This window comes from Mustela putorius, unplaced genomic scaffold, assembly GCF_011764305.1.
Source record: "Mustela putorius furo isolate JIRA1106 unplaced genomic scaffold, ASM1176430v1.1 tig00000145_pilon_pilon_pilon, whole genome shotgun sequence".
In the NCBI taxonomy this organism is placed as follows: domain Eukaryota; kingdom Metazoa; phylum Chordata; class Mammalia; order Carnivora; family Mustelidae; genus Mustela; species Mustela putorius.
Window position 1 is genome coordinate 29540478 of NW_025421294.1, and position 13720 is coordinate 29554197.

Below are 13720 nucleotides of genomic sequence, written 5' to 3' on the forward strand. Positions count from 1 at the left end.
GGGGCTCGATCCCAGAACTCTTGAGACCATGACCTGAGCCAAAGGCAGAGGCTTAACCCACTGAGCCACCCAAGCGACCCTCTTCAGAAGACTTATTAGAAAAATATCTTTACAGGAACAGAGAGAGACTCTATCTCTGAAAGGAAACTGAGTAATCATTTGTTAGCTACAGAAATTTCACTGCTTTAGGAGACTAAAGGCCACATTCTATCACATTGTGATTTTTCTGACCAATTTAGTTTATAGAACTAAACACAGATTTATTAATTTTATTTTCCTTTTTTTAAAAAAAATTTTACTTATTTGAGAGTGAGAGAGAAAGAGAGAGTACAGGGGCAGAAGGAGAAGGGAAAGTAGACCCATGCTGACCAGGGAGCTCAAAATGGAGCTCAATCTCAGGACCCTGAGATCATGACTCAAGCTGAAGGTAGACACCCAACCATATGAACAATCCACACACCCCCAATCTAACAATTTTAACATAATAGTTTCATTTCACATGGGAGGAAAATCCACCAACTTGTCAAATCACTGCATTCTTAGTTAAGACCAAAATACTCATCAAGGTCATAGAAAAATGAATACGACATATCTCCTAAGCATTTATTTTAGTTTATAAAGTTTGATTTTCAAAGCAAACGACATGTCTTATTTAAAGCTGTCTAAAAATATTTAACTATGTTCTGCAGTTTTTAGCAATGTTCTTTTAATGTGAAATTTAATTATGAAATGGTACTTTAATTCATTCACTTTCAATAGGCTGGTTCTGAAATACTTGCATTTCCAAAAGTTCCATTGCCACAGTTATATATTTAGGATTAAAAACTAAAAGACTTGATTTTATCCTAGAAAACTCATTGCTTCTGAGTTGGTGCATCACAATATGGCACATTTTCTATAAGGAGCTCTCTCCTAGGGACCAATTCTGAAAGAAAAACAAAAAGAATAATTGATATCATTAAAATTAAAATAAAATGAACATAATACTTGTTCCCCCCTAAAATTTCTATCAGTAAAATACTGAATTTTAAGGTAAATCTTCCAGAAATATTTCATTTCAGTTAACTTCAAAGGTGAAGTCCTTGATTTTAAATGGAAACTGTTAACAGGATTCTCATTTCAGATTATATTAAAACATCTATGATCAACTTAACCCTTAATCATTTATTTATTAAATATAACTAATTACCTAAACAGAATTTGACTAATGTACATTATCACCTATCTGATGACAGATTGCTGATAATTAAAACAATCAACTTGAAAATTTGTTAAAGTGCTTACTATATAAAAAGCAAGGCCATTTTCCTTACTTAAAGACTCTAAATAAATTTTACAGAATAGTGGTTCTCATGTGGGGGTGTTTTGGGTTGTCACATCAAATGAAGAATGCTACTGGCATTTAGTGAGCAGGAGCCAGGAATGTATGGGAAGTCTGGTGCAGTGAAAAACTATGCTGTTCTGGGGTGCCTGGGTGGCTCAGTGGGTTGAGCCGCTGCCTTCGGCTCAGGTCGTGATCTCAGGGTCCTGGGATCAAGTCCTGCATCGGGCTCTCTGCTCAGAGGGAGCCTGCTTCTCTCTCTCTCTGCCTGCCTCTCTGTCTATTTGTGATTTCTCTCTGTCAAATGGATAAATAAAATCTTAAAAAAAAAAAACAAAAAAAAAAACTATGCTGTTCAAAATGTCAACAGTGCCCCACTGAGAAACCTAGTCAAACAACAACAACAAATAATGAGTCTTTGGTAAGACATCCTGCTGGAGCTCAAGTGAGATGCAGCTTTTAATTAAGATAAGAAATTTTATAAACATCATTGATTTTTCCTTTTTTTCTCCAGAAGAGATGACATGATAAATTGGATATACTCTTCAAAAATAACATGGTCAAGAAAGACAAAGACAGATTGAGGAATTGTTCCTGATTGAGGAAGACTAAAAAACATGGTGACTAAATGCTATTTGTGTGATCCTCAACTGGTTCCTAGACCAGAGGGAATTTTTTTCTTCTGCTACAGAAGACAAGTTAGGACAAATGAAAAATCTGAATGGTAGAGTTATATCAATGTTCATATTCTGGTTTTGATAATTACACTGTGGTTTTATAAGAGAATTATTTGCAAATTTAGCAAACATATATGAAAGTTGTTTATTATTTTTTTAATTTGATAGACAAAGATCACAAGTAGGCAGAGAGGCATGCTGAGAGAGAGAGGAAGGGAAGCAGGCTCCCCGCTGAGCACAGAGCCTGATGGGGCTCGATCCCAGAACCCTGGGATCATGACCTGAGCCGAAGGCAGAAGCTTTAACCCATTGAGCGACCCAGGGGCCCTAAGTAATTATTATTTAACCATTGTTTATATCTCATCTGCTTCCACCAATCTTTGGAGATACCACCAGAGAGCAAATTAGAGTTTAGGTTTTAACATATTAGCGATGGCAGTAAATTGTTTCACTTATCAAACATATATATATATATGTGAACATTACCTCACAAAATAAAAATGTAGAAGCAAATATAGAATAGTCTCTTCAGTACGGCATAGTGGTTGTAGTTAATAATACTGTATTGCTTATTTGAAAGCTGCTCAAGGGGCGCCTGGGTGGCTCAGTGGGTTAAAGCCTCTGCCTTTGGCTCAGGTCATGTTCCCAGGGTCCTGGGATAGAGCCCCACATGGGCCTCTCTGCTCAGCAGGGAGCCTGCTTCCTCCTCTCTTCCTTTGCCTGCCTCTCCGTCTACTTATGATCTCTATCTGTCAAATAAATACCTAAAATTTAAAAAATAAAAATAAAAAAGAAAGCTGCTCAAAAAGTGTATCTTAAAAGTTCCCGTCCCAAGAAAAACAATTTGTAACTACATACGCAGACAGATATTAACTATACTTATTGTGGTAATCTATTTTGCAGTCTATACAAATATGGAATCATGTTGTACAAATGAAACTAATATAATGTCACATGTCAGTTACACCCAATAAAAAAAGTCTATTCAACTTCAAGGAGTTTACAATCTGGTGGAAAATACAGATCAACCAAAAGTCCAACAAAAGACAGTTTAAAAAAGTAAGGGGTTTAATTTGCTCACATATCAAGAAATATAGATTAAGGCATCCTGGGCTACTGCTGGTCTTTACTACCACTAAGAAGCCAGGCTCTTTTTAAATTCCTGCTCTGCTATCCTTCATGTTTGATTTTTGTCTTTACTATTGCTGTGATATCATAGCAGGCAGATGGGAAAAGGGCAAAAGGACACTGCTAGGTAGGCTTATGCCTTTTTAACTGGAAAATACCCTTCTTACAACAACATCCAGTATACAACTGCTTAGGTGGTCAGAAAGGTGTAATGTAGTCTGAGAAATAACTTTTTTTTTTTTGGCTTGGCATACTGGATCCCAAACAAAGTTTTTCAGCTGGTAAGAAGGAATGGATATTGAGGAGGTAACAAGTAATATACTCTTCTGGCTATACAACATGAATATATGCCTTCATTTCATATATAGAATATATCCATTTACTACGTGACTTCCAAGGTCGCATCCAGATGCAAACTGGGTACCTCTGGCGAATGTGCTAGCCTTCCCATCAGGACTAGCCAGCACCCACATGGTAGTTACCTACTGGACTACAGTAAAGAATAAATAGATACAGCAATGGAAACCTGGAATAGGAAGCACATGGCAGTCACTGTTCCACAGTAAATTATAAAACCTGCTGGAAGAGCAAGGAACCCTTGCTTTTGGCAAAGTAATAAATTTTTTAGTCAGACAATCTGGTAGCACATATCCCGTTTTCTGGGAGACTTAAAGGCCCTCTCTTGTCCACTGTTCCTCAAGGCTCCTGGTATGTCCGGGGAATCCTTGTCCAGAGATGGGCATACTGGGGAAGATGCCCTTCTTTGAGGCTCTGAAGCTTTCACAATCCCCTTTTTATTGATATGAGTTCAGGAGCCCAGGGATGGTCTTAAGAGTTGAAGCCAGGTACCCAGGCTTGGCGTTTCCTGGCAATATACTTCATTCAAAATTATTTTTTTTCTAGTCATTTTATTTTATTTTTATTTTTTTAAAGATTTTATTTATTTGACAGAGATCACAAGTAGGCAGAGGCAGGCAGAGAGAGAGAGGAGGAAGCAGGCTCTCCGCTGAGTGGAGAGCCCGATGCGGGGCTCGATCCCAGGACCCTAGGATCATGACCTGAGCCGAAGGCAGAGGCTTTAACCCACTGAGCCACCCAGGCGCCCCTCTAGTCATTTTAATGTATAAGTAGACACAGGCAAACATCCTGATAATTTTTAAGCATGAGGATTTCCATCCTTTGGTAATGGCCTCTATATTCTGGCCTCTATATTCCCCAACCCTAAGATTAATGGATACTTCTTCTTCTTCTTTTTTTTTTTTTTTTTAAGATTTTATTTATTTATTTGACAGAGAGAGACAGACACAGCGAGAGAGGGAACACAAGCAGGGGCAAGTAGGAGAGGGAGAAGCAGGCTTCCCGCCAAGCAGGGAGCCTGATGCGGGGCTCGATCCCAGAACCCTGGGATCATGATGACCTGAGCTGAAGGCAGCCGCTTAACGACTGAGCCACTTAACAACCAGGCGCCCCTTAATGGATACTTCTTAAAGTAATGAAAAACTATAGACCCCAGTGAGTAAGTGAACTGTGTATCTCTGATTCTTGTCTGGAAAATGGGAATGGCTTGAGGCATTAATTTTATTTCATGTTGGAACTCAAAAGTGCCCTGCTTGTATTGGCTATAGGGTTAGTGGATAAGAGCAGTTCTCATTTTCAATTCTGCAAGACGCTAAATCTCAAGTATAGGACTTTCAATCAGGATGTAGACAGAAAAGTGCTCTTAACAAAAGAGTACCTCCTTCCATATTTGCTTTGCACCAACCAGCTTAATCTGCATTCATTCTCTTTTTCAGTATTTTGCTGAAAGCAGGAGGAAATAACCAGAACACCTGACATTCTGTTATTTCTCTTATTGCTGTAGCTTTAGCTGGTACTTGGTCTGTGTCTCAGAAACACGATGAGGCACTGACTTTATGTTTCATCACTACATAACAAGGACCACCAGCCTAAAGACTGTAAAGGTCAGGTCCATAACAGTCCTATCTCCCTCTGTCCTTGCCTTCTATTCAACTAATTTCACATTTTAGGCTGTGTAATTTTCAGTAACTCACTTCTGGTAACAACTTCTGTTGTTCTTAGTGAAAAGTAACAGAAGCTGATTCTGGCTAATTAGGCAGAGAAGTCATTTATTAAAAGGGTTATTAGTCTAACTCCATGCAATTATTGTGAGGGCTTAAGAATCAGGCAGGCTTAAGGCTAGGCTTTCAGCAACAATACACAAAGTCATACCACAAAATTGGCCTGATGGTGAAAACTATTGCTTCTTTTGGGCACTAGAAGAAATTGCCTCCATTTCTACCACCACGGAACACAAGATGCTACATTTCAGATGCTGCTGGAAACTCAATTTTACTACATCTGCTCCTGCCACCACAACAATGCCACTTCTGAATCAGTAACTTGACTCTACAACCACAGATGTACCCTTGCCTGCAAAAGAGATTCTATGCCAACTGTCTTTTCTCAAGTTCATTTCTGATTATGAGTGAATATACTTCACCTATGTCAAATTCTGTGCCTGACTAAAACTAACAGTCAGGAAATGACAGATGTTAGAGAGGATGCGGAGAAATGGGAACCCTCCTACACTGTTGGTGGGACTGCAAGCTGGTGCAGCCACCCTGGAAAATAGTATGGAGGTTCCTCAGAAAGTTGAAAATAGAGCTACCCTATGACTCAGGCGATTAGTGCAATTACACTAATGGGTATTTACTTGAAAGATACAACTGTAGTGATCCGAAGAGGCACGTGCACCCAAATGTTTATAGCAGCAATGTCCACAATAGCCAAACTATGGAAAGAACCTAGATGTCCATGTACAGATGAATGCATAAAGAAGATGTGGGGCATATATACATATATATATGTGTGTGTGTGTGTGCACATGTGTGCATGCATACGCATACACACATGCGCGCGCGCACGCACACACACAGTGGAATACTATGCAGCCATCAAAACCCCCGCAATCTTGCCATTTGCAACAACAGTGGATGGAACTAGAGGGCATAGCGAAATAAGTCAATCAGAGAAAGTCAATTATATGATCTCTCTAATATGAGGAATCTGAGAGGCAGGGCAGGGGCTTGTTGGGGTTAAGGAAGGGGAAAAAATGAAGCAAGATGGGATTGGGAGGAGACAAACCATAAGAGACTCTTAATCTCAGGAAACAACCTGAGGGTTGCTGGGGAGTGGAGGAGGGAGGGATAGGGTGTCTCAGTTATGGACACTGGGGAGGGTATGTGCTATGGTGAGTACTGTGAATTGTGTAAGACTGATGATTCACAGACCTGTACCCCTGAAGTGAATAATACATTATATGTTTATAAAAAATAAAATAAAATAAAATAAATTCTATGCCTGAGCTGTAAAGAAAACTGAAGAAGTGGATTTTCTATATTCTATGATGGGAATTTAGAATTCGATGAAATGGGGTGCCTGGGTGGCTCAGTGGGTTAAGCCGCAGCCTTTGGCTCCTGTCGTGATCTAAAAGTCCTGGGATCGAGCCCTGCGTCGGGCTCTCTGCTCAGCGGGGAGCCTGCTTCCTCCTCTCTCTCTGCCTGCTTGTGATCTCTCTCTGTCAAATAAATAAATAAAATCTTAAAAAAAAAAAAAAAGAATTCAATGAGATGGAAATCCCAATAACAAAATGATCAATTCAAAGAGTGGTAATAACCAGAAAACCTATCAAATGTTCACTCCATCCCTTTACCCAATTCACCTTATTAGGTAACCTTTGGAATCACAAAGTGTCCTAAAGGGGCGCCTGGGTGGCTCAGTGGGTTAAAGCCTCTGCCTTCAGCTTGGGTCGTGATTCCAGGGTCCTGGGATCGAGCCCCGCATTGGGCTCTCTGCTTGGCAGGGAGCCTGCTTCCTCCTCTCTCTCTGCCTACTTGTGATCTCTGTCAAATAAATAAAATTAAGAAAAAAAAAAAAGGTGCCCTAAAACTGATTTTTTCTAAATTAACTTCCAGCACTTTCATTAGGCCAAATTTATCATGGGTATATTTACACGCTGTATACTATTTTTCACTGCGACATTGCTTTATTGATTGTAAAGTCCCTGACTTTGCTCTCTATATTAGATGTCAATGTGTCATAACAGCGTAAGTTTATTAAAGTTGTCAGATTTTGAAAAAGAACTATACCGAGATCATGATTTATTTCCTATACTTTAGGCTCCTGAAAAACCTTATCTATTACGGTCATATGAAATGTATCACTTAAAAAGTAATTTCTTAAAATAAAAAGGCTTTATTTAATTCACTTTGGCTCAAATAAAAATGTAGGTCAAGATTAAAAATAAATAAATAAAATAGAAGAGGAAGCAGTATTTCCAAACTCATTTCATGAAGCCAGCATTACTCTGATACCAAAACCAGACAAGGACACTATAAGGAATGAAAACTAGAGACCAATATCCCTGATGAACATAGATGTGAAAATCCTCAACAAAATATTAGCAAACCAAATTCAACAATATGTGAAAAGGATCTTAAACCAAGATCAAGTGGGATTTATACCAGGAATGCAAATCAACATCTGCAAATCAATGTGATATACCACATTAACAAAATGAAGGAATAAAAAAAAATCATAGAATCAACTCAAAAGACATAGAAAAAGCATTAAACAGTATTCAATATCTATTCATGATACAAACTTCCAGCAAAACCTCAACATAATGACTATGACAGGCCCACAATTAACATCATATCAATGATAAAAAAACAAAGTTCATCCTCTAAGATCATGAACAAGACAAGGCTGCCCATTCTCATCACTTCTATTCAATGCAGTACTAAAAGCCCTACCCAGAACAACGAGGCAAGCAGAAGAAATAGAACGTATCCTAATAAGAATAGAACAATGGTTTCTATTTGCAGATAATACACTATATATAGAAAACCCTAAAGACTATCAAAACTGCTAGAATAAACAAATTCTGTAAAGTTGCAGGATAAAAAAATCAATATACATACAAAAAATCAGTTGTATGCTTATATGCTACTAACAAATCATCAAAAAGAGAAATTTTAAAGGATCCCATTTATGACTGTGGCAAAAATAATAAAATAGTTAGGAATACATTTAATCAAGGAGGTGAAAGACCCATATACTCAAAACTATAAAACAGTGATGAAAGAAATAAGACAACACAAATAAATGGAAAATTATTCCATGCTAATAAGTTGGATGACTTAACGCTGTTGAAATATCCCTCATATCCTATGGAATCTACAGATTCAATGCAATCTCTATCAAAATTCCAATAGTACTTTTCACAGAAATAGAGCAAATAATCCTAAAATTTATATGGAATCCCAAAAGACCTTGAAAAGCCAGAGAAACCTTGAGAAAGGAGAACAAAGTTAGAGACTTCACACTTCTTGATTTCAAACTATACTACAAAGCTATAGTAATCAAAATAATACGGTATTTGCATAAAAACATAAGAACAGATACATAGATCAATGGAATAAAACAGAGGGCCCAGCGATAAACCATGCATATACTATCAGTTAATTAACGACAAAGGAAATGGGAAAGGATACAACGGGAAAAGCTGGTCTCTTCAATAAATAATTCTGGGAAAACTGGACATCCACATATACAGAAAATGAAAGTGGACCCCTAACTTACACCATACACAAAAATGAACTCAAATCGGTTGAAGGTCTGAAGACCTGAAACCATAAAACTCCTAGAAAGAAACACAGGGGAATAAATTCCTTGACACTGGCCCTGACCATGACTTTTTTGGATCAGACACTAAAAACAAAGGTAATAAAAGAAAACATAAATAAGTGGGACTAAATCAAACTAAAAAGCTTCTTGTACAGCAAAGGAAATTATTAACAAAATGAAGTACAACCAATGGGATGTGAGAAAATATTTGCAAATCATATATCTGATAAGAAACTAATATCTAAAGTGTATAAAGAACTCATATAATTCAAAAGCAAAACACCAAACATATAATTAAAAATTAAATTAAAAAATCTAATTAAAAATATGCTCAGAAGCTGAGCAGACATTTTCCCAAAGACCTATAAATGGCATAAATACACGAAAAGGTGCTCATCATCCCTAATCATCAGGGAAATGAAAAGCAAAACCATAATAAGATAGCACCTCATACCTGTCAGAATGGCTACTGTCAAAAAGACAAGAAAGGATGGCAAGGATGTGAAGAAAAGGAAACCCTTGTGGACTACTGCTAAAAATGCATGCAGTCACTAGAGATAACGGTATGTAGTCTCAAAAAATTAAAATAAAACTACAATATGATCAGGGTGCCTGGGTGGCTCAGTGGGTTAAGCCTATGCCTTCGGCTCAGTTCATGATCTCAGGGTCCTGGCATCAAGCCCTGACTCTCTGACTCTCTGCTCGGCAGGGGCCTGCTTCTCCTTCTCCCTCTGCATGCCTCTCTGCCTACTTGTGATCTGTCAAATAAATAAATAAAATCTTAAAAAACAAAAAAACAAAACTACAATATGATCTAGCAATTCCACTTCTGGTTATTTATCCAAAGAAGATGAAATCACTATCTTGAAAATATATCTGACCCATATGTTCACTGCAGCATTATTTATAATAGCCAACACACTGAAACAATCTAAGTGTTTATAGACACTGAATGGATAAAGAAAATGTGCTGTGTGTATATAGATAAATAGATAGATAGATAGATAGATGATGGAGTATAATTTAGCCATAACAAAGGAAGGAAATCTTGCCATTTGTGAAAACACGATGGGCTTTGAGGGTGTTATGCTAAGTGAAATAAGTTAGACAAGGACAAACACTGTATGATCTCACCTACGTGGAGAATCTAAAACAAATACAATATAAAATACTGCCCTCACAGATAAAGAGAAAAGATGAGTGACTCAGAGGTGGAAAAGTATGGGGATAGGATGAAATGGGTTAAAGTGGCCAAAAATACAAACTTCCAGCTTTAAGATAAACTCTGGGGATATAATATACAACATGGTGACTACAGTTAACAATACTGCATTATAGGGCAGCCTGGGTGGCTCAGTGGGTTAAAGCCTCTGCCTTCTGCTCAGGTCATGATCCCAGGGTCCTGGGATCGAGTCCCACATTGGGCTCTCTGCTCAGCGGGGAGCTTGCTTCCCCCTCTCTCTGCCTGCCTCTCTGCCTACTTGTGATCTCTGTCAAATAAATAAATAAATAAAATCTTTAAAAAAATACTGCATTATATATTTGAAAGATGTTAAGAAAGTAAACCTTAGCGGAGCCCTCCTGGCTCAGTTGGTAGGGCATATGACTCCTCATGTCAGGGCTATGAGTTCAAGCCCCACATCAGGTGTAGAGATTACTTAAAGAAATAAAAATAATTTTAAAAAATCTTTTTTTAAAAAAGATTTTACTTCTTTGACAGAGAGATCACAAGTAGACAGAAAGACAGGCAGAGAGAGAGGGCGAAGCAGGCTCCCCACCAAGCAGAGAACCTGATGTAGGGCTTGATCCCAGGACCCTGAGATCATGACCTGAGCTGAAGGCAGAGGCTCAACCCATTGAGCCATCCAGGCACCACCCCCCTTTTTTTGTTTTTAAAGATTTTATTTATTTGACAGAGAGATCACAAGTAGATAGAGAGGCAGGAAGAGAGAGAGGAATAATTTTTAAAACTCTTATAAGAAAACCCAGTAAATCTTAAAAAACTCATCATAAAGAAAAATATGTGTAACTATATATGGTTGTTGAAGTTAACTAAAAACTTGTAATAATTTCACCATATATAGATACATAAAATCATTATGTTACATACCTAGAACTAAGACAATGTTTTATGTTATATTTCAATTAAAAAATCTATCAGTGGCATGTTTATGAGTTTGGTAATCAGAATGTTGTTTAGGATATAAACAAATTACAGGGCATTAAAATATTTAGAATATTTAGCTCCACAGTTCTAGAAAGATCTCTAAACATATTAAGCACACAGATATATATAAACTCAAATTAAAGAACTTGAAAAAAATCCAGTTTTTTTCTAAGAATCTGTCCTGACCCACCAAGTGTTGGATTTGGAACTCTGCCTATGTGCCTCAACTACACATCTGCCTCTCTTTTCATGGCGCCCAAATGATTGTAATACTTAACTGTTTATCACAGCACTCTAAGTTCCATTAGGACAGGAACTGTCTTGCTAATTTTTTATTTTCAGTGCCTAACACAGTATGTATTCAATAAATGTTTGTTGGATCACATGAACTTGCCTCAGAATAAAAAAACATTAGATTGTTTTAGGCAAAGACAAATATTAAAAAAACAAAGAATAGAAGTTTAAAAATATACCTGAAATAAAGAATAGTTTCCTGGAATTTTTTTTTTTTTTTTAGATTTTTATTTATTTATTTGACAGAGAGAGAGATCACAAGAAGGTGGAGAGGCAGGCGGAGGGGGTGGGGGGAAGCAGGCTCCCCACTGAGCAGAGAGCCGGACCCTGGGCTCTATCCCATGACCCAGGCTGAAGGCAGAAGTTTAACCCACTGAACCATCAGGCGCCCCTGGAACTTTTAGAAATGAGGTATGATTAATATATAACCACATGAAGCCCTGAGTTTTTTTGTTCACAATTTGTTCATCATACATCTTCTTATACATAGCTTTTTCTTTTTCACAAATTTGGTAACTGTCTATAAAATATATGTTTGAAAAAGGCCAACAATGAAACCAGCTGCCAATGTTCATATGAGAAAGAGGGCTGTGACAAATGTCAATAACCAATGAACAAATATAGAACAAGGGGATAATTTCAGTATTTATCTAATCATAGTTATTCTTTTTCTATATAATACCTAGCAAAGCTAGGCTAGACCAATGATGAAAATGGTATGAATCAAAGATTATGATTAATCCAAACTCATGTATCAGAGATACCAAAAAACAAATAAACTAGATGCACAGAAAAAAGTAGGGAATATATGGAAATAAAAAGTTTCCCTAATATTTTTTTTCTCGTCCTGCCCCAGTTTCCCCAATATTTGAAAAGATTGTAAAAATAATGAATTTGGGGTGCCTGGGTGGCTCAGTGGGTTAAGCTGCTGCCTTCGGCTCAGGTCATTCTCTCAGGGTCCTGGGATCGAGTCCCATGTTGGGCTCTCTGCTCAGCAGGGAGCCTGCTTCCCTGTCTCTCTCTCTCTGCCTGCCTCTCCATCTACTTGTGATTTCTCTCTGTCAAACTAATAAATAAAATCTTTTAAAAAAAATAATGAATTTGGAGGGGGTTAGGGAGAGGGTGGTTGGGTTATAGACACTGGGGAGGGTTTGTGCTATGATGTGTGTACCTGATGATTCACAGACCTGTACCCCTGGGGCTAATAATACATTATATGTTAATAAAAAATTAAAAAAAGACAAATAGGAAAAAAATAATGAATCAACAAAACTAAAAACCTATGGAATGGGAGAAAATATTTGCAGATGACATATCTGATAAAGGGTTAGTATCTAAATATACACAAAGAACTGATACAACTCAACACCAAAACCCCCCAAAATCTAATTAAAAATGGGCAGAAGATATGAATAGACATTTCTCCAAAGAAGATACACAGATGTCTAACAGAAACATGAAAAAATGCTCAACATCATCCATAATCAGGAAAATCAAATCAAAATCACAATGAGGTATCACTTCACACTTGCCTGAGGGCTAAAATCAAAGACAGGAAACAACAAGTGTTGGTAAAGATGTGGAGAAATAAGAACCTTTATGCACTGTTTGTGGGAATACAAACTGGTGCAGCCACTGAGGAAAACAGTATGGAGGTTCCTCAAAAAATTAAAAAATACAACTACTTTATAAGCCAGTAATTCCACTAGTGGGTATTTACCCAAAGAATAAGAAAACACTGATTTGAGAAGATATATGCACCTCTATGTTTACTGCAGCATTATTTATAATAGTCAAATTATGGAAGCAGCCCAAGTAACCACTGACAGATAAATGGATAAAGAAGATGTGGTTTTACATGTATAAGATGGAATATTATTCAGCAATAAAAAAGAATGTACTCTTGCAATTTCCAACAATATGGACAGATCTAGAGAGCATAATGTTAAGTGAAATAAGTTAGAGAAAGAAATAGCACATACTTTCATTCATTTGTGGAATATAAGAAACAAAACAAGTGAACAACAACAAAAAAGAGACAAACCAAAAAACAGACTCTTAACTCTAGAGAATAAGTTGATGGTTATCAGAGGGGAGGTGGGCAGGGGGAAGGGTAAAATAGGTGAAGGAGATTAAAAATATACTTACCATGATGAGCATTGAGTAATTTATAGAATTGCTGAATCACTATATTGTATTCCTGAAACTAATACAACACTATTTTTTAAAAGATTTTATTTATTTATTTGATAGAGACACAGCGAGAGAGGGAACACAAGCAGGGGGAGTGGAAGAGGGAGAAGCAGGTTTCCTGCCAAGCACGGAGCCCAATACAGCGCTTCATCCCAGGACCCTGTGATCATGACCTGAGCCGAAGGCAGACATTTATGACTGAGCCACCCAGGTACCCCATAACATTGTATATTGACTATAATGGAATTGAGA

At 37.4% G+C, this 13720-nt stretch overlaps 1 protein-coding gene across 2 annotated transcripts in view; it reads right to left on the reverse strand.

Moving 5' to 3' along the window:
- Nucleotides 1-582: 582 nt before the first annotated feature.
- The window catches only part of LYRM7 (LYR motif containing 7), a 33125-nt gene continuing 19987 nt past the window's right edge, over nt 583-13720 (reverse strand). For both annotated transcript variants that reach the window (XM_013055041.2, XM_004737421.3), the window contains exon 5: nt 583-925. In XM_013055041.2, the coding sequence (XP_012910495.1) occupies nt 855-925 (71 nt within the window). In that variant the 3' untranslated portion in view covers nt 583-854. The remainder of the gene's footprint in view (nt 926-13720) is intronic.